The sequence below is a fragment of the Topomyia yanbarensis genome, chromosome 1 (assembly GCF_030247195.1).
Source record: "Topomyia yanbarensis strain Yona2022 chromosome 1, ASM3024719v1, whole genome shotgun sequence".
Lineage (NCBI taxonomy): Eukaryota > Metazoa > Arthropoda > Insecta > Diptera > Culicidae > Topomyia > Topomyia yanbarensis.
The window spans coordinates 145,462,443-145,471,079 of record NC_080670.1 but is presented as its reverse complement, the minus strand read 5'-3'; the positions used below and the strand labels follow the sequence as shown (position 1 = coordinate 145,471,079).

At 46.6% G+C, this 8,637-nt stretch overlaps 1 protein-coding gene across 1 annotated transcript; it reads left to right on the top strand.

Moving 5' to 3' along the window:
- Window positions 1-5,703, top strand: LOC131675995 (uncharacterized). Its single transcript, XM_058955118.1, has 3 exons — window positions 1-3,080; window positions 3,234-5,540; window positions 5,623-5,703. The coding sequence occupies exons 1-2, from the start codon at window positions 1-3 to the stop codon at window positions 5,326-5,328; spliced, it is 5,175 nt and encodes a 1,724-aa protein (XP_058811101.1). The 3' UTR covers window positions 5,329-5,540; window positions 5,623-5,703.
- Window positions 5,704-8,637: the final 2,934 nt, after the last annotated feature.

Here is an 8,637-nt window from a genome sequence, read left to right as displayed (position 1 = left end):
ATGCCGGTCGATCATTCATTTTTGGTTAACGACGGCGGGAATGATAATGATGATCCCGATGAGGATAACCAATCCAAAGACGACGAATCCTTCAGGGGTTTTTCAGACACGGAACAAGAAGCAACTGCAGTAGTTAAACAGCGAATCATGAGCATCCAGCGGAACATTTTGCATCAAGGGCAACTGTCTCTAGCGCTGCTGACAGTGATGCAACACAAATTGTCTGCAGCATATCAGGAGTACAATGGATTTCACAGCAAGGTGATGGCGCTAATCCCGGATGCGACTGTGTACCGACAAGCAGAAATTTACCAGGATTTCGAAGACCTTTTTAACCTGGTCTCAACGAATGTAGAGGAGCTACTACTGGTTGCAAAGGACCGAGCAGCCTCAGCAGCGGGTTCAAAACAACAAGTCATCATCCAACAGCAGCCTCTAAAAGCGCCAATTCCTACGTTTGACGGCAGTTACCCCAACTGGCCGAAATTCAAGGCCATCTTTTTGGATCTGATGGCCAACTCGAGTGATACTGATGCCATGAAACTGTATCATCTTGACAAGGCTCTCGTCGGTCAAGCAGCCGGAATACTAGACACCAAGGCGCGTAGCGGTAGTTATCAACAAGCCTGGGCCATTCTCACCGAGCGATTTGAAAATTTGCGTGTGATTGTGGAATCACACCTCCGGAGTTTGCTGTCGCTCAAGAAGATGACGTCCGAATCTCACAAAGAGCTGCGATCACTGGTGAACGAGGTTACCCGCCATGTAGAGAGCCTACGCTACCTTAAGCAAGAGATGACCGGTGTGTCGGAGCATATGACCGTGTTCTTGGTTGTGAATGCCCTCGACAAGTCGACACGAAAGGCTTGGGAGTCCACACAACGAAAGGGAGAGCTTCCAAGTAACGAGCAAACCATCAAGTTCCTGACATCCAGAGCCGAAATTCTGGAGAACTGTGAAGCCGCGTACCAGATACAAGTTCCAGCAGCGAATAATCCAAAATCAACAGCCTTATGGCCGAAACCGTCTCAGAAAAGTTATGCAGCCTCAGCAAATCCAACGAAGACCGAACCAGCTTGTGACTTTTGCGGCGGTGTCAACCGCAACTTCCAGTGCTCGACCTTCATCTCTTTGTCCACATCCCAGAAGAGAGAGAAGGTGCGAATCGCTGGGCTTTGCTACAACTGCCTACGGAAAGGACACCTCACCAGAAGTTGTTCTTCCGCCAAGTCGTGTCGCAAGTGTGAGGCTCGTCACCACACTTTGTTGCACGAAGATGTGGCGCCAGTTCCAGAGCGTGACGTCCAACCCAAAGCATCGGTGGTAACCAAAGCGCCTATACCGCAACCACCATCCATCGAAGAACCGAAAGCAACCACTACGATAGACCACCAAGTGTCTACATCCTGCTCCAGTTATTTCGCCACCAGCGCGAAAACCGTACTACTGCTCACCGCAGTGGTAGATGCCATTGACAAACACGGCCAACCTCATCCCTGTCGCGTCCTCCTTGATAGCGGCTCCCAAGTAAACTTTATTACGGAGGACATGGCCAACCGTTTGGGAGTCAAGAAGCAGCGAGCCAACGTTCCCATTACCGGAATCAACGAGTTGCGAAGCCACGCTCGTGACAAGGTGATGGTCAAATTCCGATCCAGAGTGTCTACATTCTTCTGTAATCTCGAGTGTCTGGTCACAGCCAAAGTGACTGGAAAAATCCCCACCACCAAGATTGACATCAGTGGATGGCGTCTTCCGGAAGGAATAGTTCTAGCCGATCCAGCGTTCCACACTCCCGACAAGGTGGATATGCTGATCGGTGGAGAGTGGTTCTTCGAGATCCTGAAGCCAAGGCCTCTAAGTTTGTCCGACAAGCTGCCACAGCTGCGAGAAACTCACCTAGGGTGGATCGTGGCCAATGTCCTTAAAGAGTCGTACTTCGCCGACGCTCCAGTGCAGCACTCCAACCTGGTCTCCATCGAAGAAGTCGAAACCATGATGCAGCGGTTCTGGCAAGTCGAGCAATTGCCGGATATCCCCAAGCTCTCCAGAGAAGAAGAAGCCTGCGAATCCCACTTCCTGTCCACATATAAACGAGACCCAACAGGGAGGTTTGTGGTACAACAACCATTCAAAGAAACCGTTGCCAAGCTGGACGATTGCCGAGATTTAGCACAGAAGCGATTCCTGATGCTAGAGAAGAGATTGTTACGTAAGCCCGAGCTCCAGACCCAGTATATTGAGTTCATCCGAGAATACGAAACTCTCGGTCATTGCCATGAAGTGATCGAATCAGATGATCCGCCGGACCAGAAAAATTTTTACCTGCCACATCACGCCGTTTTGCGTCCCTTCAGTTCAACCACAAAATGTCGAGTGGTATTCGATGCCAGTGCGAAGTCGTCCCCATCCAATCTTGCGTTGAACGACGTACTCCTCGTCGGTCCGGTAGTGCAAAGCGAGCTGTACTCCATTATGCTTCGATTTCGCACCCATAAAGTAGCTTTCACAGCAGACATTTCCAAAATGTATCGGCAGATTCTGATGGCACCTGAACATAAACACTATCAACGAATCTTCTGGCGTGAACGAACGTCTCAACCGTTGCGTGTACTGGAACTGGACACCGTTACTTATGGCACAGCATCGGCACCATACCAAGCAACGCGGTGCCTGACACAATTGGCTGCGGAAGAGAAGGATGATTACCCGATTGCAGCCGAAATAATAAAAACCGAGGTCTACATGGATGATACGCTATCTGGTGCCGATTCAGTGTCGGAAGCTATCGAAGTACAACGGCAACTGAAACAGCTGTTGGCACGCGGTGGCTTTCCCATCCACAAATGGTGTTCCAATTCTTCAGAGTTCCTCCAACACGTGCCACCCGAAGAACGTGAGCCCCAAGTGCCGTTGAAAGAATGCGGAGCGAATAAAGTCATCAAGGTCTTAGGTCTGCTCTGGGATCCAGAGGTAGATGCACTACTCCTCGCTAACCAGATCAAGCCAGTGACAAGAGACGTTGTGACCAAGCGGTTGATCTACGCCGAAGTCGCCAAATTTTACGATCCTCTCGAACTGTAATCACCAGCTATTGTCCTCGCCAAACTACAAGCGCAACGCCTGTGGAGCATTAAGGCAGACTGGGATGACCCGGTCGACGAAGAATTTGCACAACAGTGGCAAGAACTCCATAGCTCATTGTCACACCTCAACCAAATCCCAATTCCTAGATGTGTGACAAACAACAACGTGATGGCCTATGAGTTACACGGATTCTCTGATGCTTCGGTCGTGGCGTACGGAGCCTGTGTGTATGTGCGGAGCATATTTGCCGACGGAACGGCAAAGATGGCTCTTCTGACCAGTAAGTCTAAGTTGGCCCCCCTGCACGATTTGTCAATCCCACGGAAAGAGTTGTCTGCTGCCCTCCTGCTGTCTCATTTAGTGAAGAGAGTAACCGTCGAGTTGAGCATGAAATTTCTAGAAGTCGTTCTGTGGTGCGACAGTACAATTGTTCTAGCCTGGATCAAAAAACCGCTGAATGAACTTGAGTTGTTCGTCCGTAATCGCATTGCTTTAATCCAAGAAGAAACCGATGGTTTCAGATGGGAGTACATCAACACCGAAAACAATCCCGCCGACATCGTTTCCCGTGGCCAGCTTCCCGAGATCCTCAGTAGAAACAACCTCTGGTGGCACGGTCCTGAATTCCTCGCCTACGTAATCTATCAGATTCGACCGCCTGCAGCCGTTCTAGATACAGATTTGCCAGAAATGAAAACAGTCCTAGCCGCACCCACCGTGAAAATCGAACCACTTCCAATTTTTTCCCGATACAGTAGCTTTCGCAAACTTCAACGAGTCATCGGTTACATCCTGCGGTTCGTGGACAACTGCCGTAAGAAATCTGTCGACCGTGAAACTCGTCGAAATTTGACCGTCCGTGAACTGCGCAAATCGAAAGAAGCTATAATCAAAGTGATCCAGATCGTCCACCTGGGGGATGAAATTCAGCGAGTTATACACAAACTACCCTGCAAAAGGATTGGCAACCTCCGACCTATCTTCCAAGGCGGACTGCTTCGAGTAGGGGGTCGCTTAGACCGCTCACAACTCCCTTTCGAAAGTCGACATCCTATCATACTGCCGGACAAGGACCCTCTGGTGCGTATGATGATCCGTGAAATGCACGTTGAGCTACTTCACATCGGTCAAAGTGGGTTGATGAACGCCATGCGGCAACGATACTGGCTGCTAAATGCTCGATCCACTATCAGGCAAATCACGCGGCGTTGCGTGAGATGCTTTCGATGCAATCCAACCGACACGACTCAATTGATGGGCAACCTGCCCTCCGCGAGAGTTGTTCCGTCACCGCCCTTCGCAGTCACCGGTGTTGACTTCGCCGGTCCATTCTGGGTCAAACAAGGATCGCGACGACCTACTCTCGTAAAGGCATATATAGCCGTATATGTCTGTATGGCTACTAAGGCCGTTCATTTGGAAGCAGTGTCCGACCTCAGCACCGACGCTTTTCTGGCATCCTTGAGAAGGTTCATCAGTCGCAGAGGATGCATTCAAGAGTTACATTCCGACAACGCCACGAATTTTAAGGGAGCAAACCACGAGATGCACGAGCTCTACAATCAGTTTCGTGATCAGCAAGCGGTCCAACGCATCGAGCAGTTTTGTCACACACGAGAAATCGAGTGGCACTTTATCCCGCCGGACGCCCCCGAGTTTGGCGGACTTTGGGAAGCGGCGGTCAAGTCCGCCAAAACACACCTCAAACGTATCGTAGGGAACGTCAAGCTGATTTTCGAGGAGTTTTCAACTGTTCTCACCGAAATTGAAGCTGTGCTGAATTCGCGGCCCCTGTTCGCCGTGTCTAACGATTCTGCTGACCCGTTGGTGATTACACCGGCGCACTACTTGATTGGCCGTCCTCTCACCGCCTTGGCCGAACCATCATTGGAAAACCTGAAGGTTAATCGTTTGGATCGATGGCAGCATCTGCAGCTCATGCGTGAGCACTTTTGGCGTGCCTGGAGCCGAGATTACCTCAACACGCTACAGCCTCGGAAAAAGAACTTACGAACCATGCCAAATATCTGCATCGGCATGATTGTTCTGCTTCATGATCGCATCCAGCCACCACTCCATTGGAAGTTGGGGAAAATAACAGCTGTTTATCCAGGCGAAGACGGGCTAGTGAGATCGGTCGATGTGTTCGTCGATGGTTCAACTTATCGCCGCCCTATCAACAAAATCTCCGTTCTTCCCATTGAAGATAATCAACCGAAATCTGTATCATCTGTTGAGTGAGCTCAACCGGGGGGAGGATGTTCGGTATCGCCGAAAGGTAACCCCACCAACAAAAACTAGTACCCCTTATCACCACCGACTCTATAAAAGGAGAACCCCTAGCAAGCTTAAGTTTAGTTTGATTTTCACCTCCAACCTGTAAACATCTTCAGAAAATAAACAGTTAGCAGTATAAGTGTTCTAGTATTCATTACACCACCAACCAGCCAGGTGTGAGCATCGCCGAAAGGGTCCTTTTCAGGACCATAAGAATTAAATTAAATTTTCCTACGGCGATTGCTCATTACCATCCAGGACGAAGCATCCACTGGACAATTGGATACCCAGCCAATTTTCAAGCGATTGAGCTTTCTACCAACCGGAACGTTCCCCAAGTTGGAACACAACTGTAAGCGCATACATGAATGGTTATAGTCCTAGTTACTAGCCTTATCTATTTTTGTGAACAAATCTTGGCTGAAACAAACACCAATAGTTACTCCGCCAGAAAGGTGATCCGTGTTACTAAATTTCATGCAATCCACATTCCAATTTTTAGTTCCAAGAAATTTAATAAACTTAACAGCATTTCAGTGAAAATTTCGTTTGGTAAACTGTTTTTAAAATTTCGATTTATCTATTATATTGTTATTAGTTGATATATATGATTCCCTTTCTATCTGTTCATTCACACCTAATTTCATGCACACAAAAAGGTATGAACTTTATGCGCCGGACTCGTATGCCCTAGCACGAATGCGTTTTTGTTTGATCCCGAAACTGAGTCAGGTTTCAACCGAAACTGTTATCACTTCATTTATTTAGACATCAATTTGAGTTATAACCTGGGCCAGCTTCGCCGCAAGCCAAAACCACCTAAACGTGGATAATCATATGATTGAAGCAAAAGATATTATCATTACAGTTAAAAACAAGAAAATTGATCAGCGACAATCGATATTTTGTCAATTTTATGCAAATGCATATCACCGAAAGTAGTGAGCTATATTCGCGCAATGATACGCTATAAAACGCACAACTTTCAAGATTATTTATTGGCATAGAAAAGAAGACAAATCTAAGTTTCCTCTCGAATGCAGCGCATGGAAGGAGCCGAACGCGCCTGAACATTGAAAATTAAACTAAATCCAAACAAATCTAAACCAATGTACATTACCACACATCTTGTCTACATCGCAAGTACGGCATTTGTACATACAATGGTAGAGCTTAACTCGAGCGATAACATGCGCTTGATAGAATTAACACGCAGCAAGGAAATGACTGCGAGTTGAACCCAAACAGCAGAAACTGCCATTCCGTGCGGTGTCCAGGCGGACACTGACTCCTACTGATATTTTCAGGCCAGCCATATATTTCAATCGTTTAGTTTCAGGATTGCGCACGCACGAAGATTTGGATCATTTTTCCGAACGAACATGTTCGCTGCAGAATATGTTCGATGGCACTCATTACCTCACTGCATCGGCAATGCGGAACGCGTTAAAAAATTTTGCGATTTCTGATTCTCTCTCTCTCTCTTCGTAATCGCATACGGTGTGATGCTGAACGAGTTGTGTGGGTCTGTATCTTTTTAACGAGAGCGTAAACCCCCGACGATGTATAAGGAAACTAATTCATGTACGCTCATGGCGGTGAGCGAGTTTTCCGCACCTTGATCTCCAGGTAACTTTAGAGTCGAACCAGACCCCGAGATATTTGAATGTGAAGACCTGATTGATCGTTACATTAACTGAAGCTGGAGTTGCGCCAGCTCACGCTTCCTAAAAAAGACACTCAACTCAGTTTTCTCCGCGAAGAACTCGATACCCAGCTGAAGCAGACAAATTGTCCAAAGTATCTTGCAATGGTACTCGCAAACTAGCAGCTTTGGGCCCTGTAACGGAGTCCATCCCGTCGTCAGCAAATTGCCATGAACTGACAAGATAATCGTCAACGTCATTCACGTAAAAATGTAGAGTAGGGAACTTAGACTTGAACCCTGGGGAAGATCCATGTAGTTAAATCGCGATGTTGTTAAATCGCCATGCAAAAAAGTGCATGTGCGTTTCAGACAACCGATTTTAGCAAAAAGTTATTTAAAATCGGTGAAAGACCATGCTGGTGCAGCTTCTCTGATAGGATGTTGATAGAAACTGAGTCAAAACCCCCTGACAGTAAGCCATTTGTTTCAACCCAATTTCCGAGGCGAAACAAGATCATTTTCTCGAACAACTTCTGGATACAGGAAAGTATTGCAATTGGCCGGTACGAGTTGGAGTCGGAGGCTGGTTTTCCTGGTTTTGGAATGGCGATAACCTTCACTTGCCTTCAGTCACGTTTTTTTCGATATTTTGATTTTTCGCGAAATGGCGCACTTTTGAGTGGAAAAGTGCCGAAAATGTCACAAAAATCGACTCAAAATTGTTAATTAAAAAGAAACTAAGCAATAAAAAAAATAATCCTACATACGTCGCTAGAGAAATCAATTTCGAATATGCTGTAAGAATTGCAAAGCGATCAAAAATCGAAAATAGAATTTACCGTGATGGGGATCCATCGTCGCAGCTTTGGGTGAAAGCTGCCGACACCGTGCGAAACAGCAACACATGACATATGACAAAGACGCTTATACAGTCACAATAGTCAATAAAATAAAACACCCAGGCAGGTAATTGGTGAGGGACCAAAAACAAAAAAACTAGCTCATTCAATGAGTTTCAACGTCGCAAATGCTTAGTGTGGAAGTTTACCGTGACTTAACTGTTTGTCGGTTCCGACAGCATGAAGTAACACGTTACTTTACACTTGTCCGGACATGTCGTAGACTCAGGCGATTCCCATTTCTAATGCCAAAAGACCCTGACTCCTACGGTAGCAGACAAAGGGTTAAGTCGCCGGTAAATTCTAAGCTTGCTCATATGACCTTTCCACGCTTTTCTAAACTTTCTCCCTTCAACTGCTTGGTCTCCCTTGTGTACTATGGCTCTTAATATTGAAAAATATACTTCACCTTCCAGGTCCTTGCTAATTACATGCCGTAACAACAGTTGACAAATTGACTCAACAGGTCGTTAACAAAAAAAATGGTTAATAAACAAATGGTAAAAATATAAGTTAAAATTTATCCAGCATAATTCATCCCCCACAGTAGTATAATTTTCCCCCTGGGGTGAATTCACCCCCGGTTGAAAACCACTGCTTTAGTACCACGGGAAAGATTTGTGCAAAAATTGTGAATACATGTATTAAATAAACAATTCCAGGTAGAACAGTTGGTACTGAACCCGTAGCCTTCGACTGGTATGGTTCGTTCGCATTGGTTCATGG

Coding starts and splice junctions, on each gene's coding strand:
- LOC131675995 (XM_058955118.1), top strand. CDS start 1: ATGCCGGTCGATCATTCATTTTTGGTTAACGACGGCGGGAATGATAAT. Junction 3,081..3,233: donor TTTTACGATCCTCTCGAACT/GTAATCACCAGC, acceptor CCCAATTCCTAG/ATGTGTGACAAACAACAACG.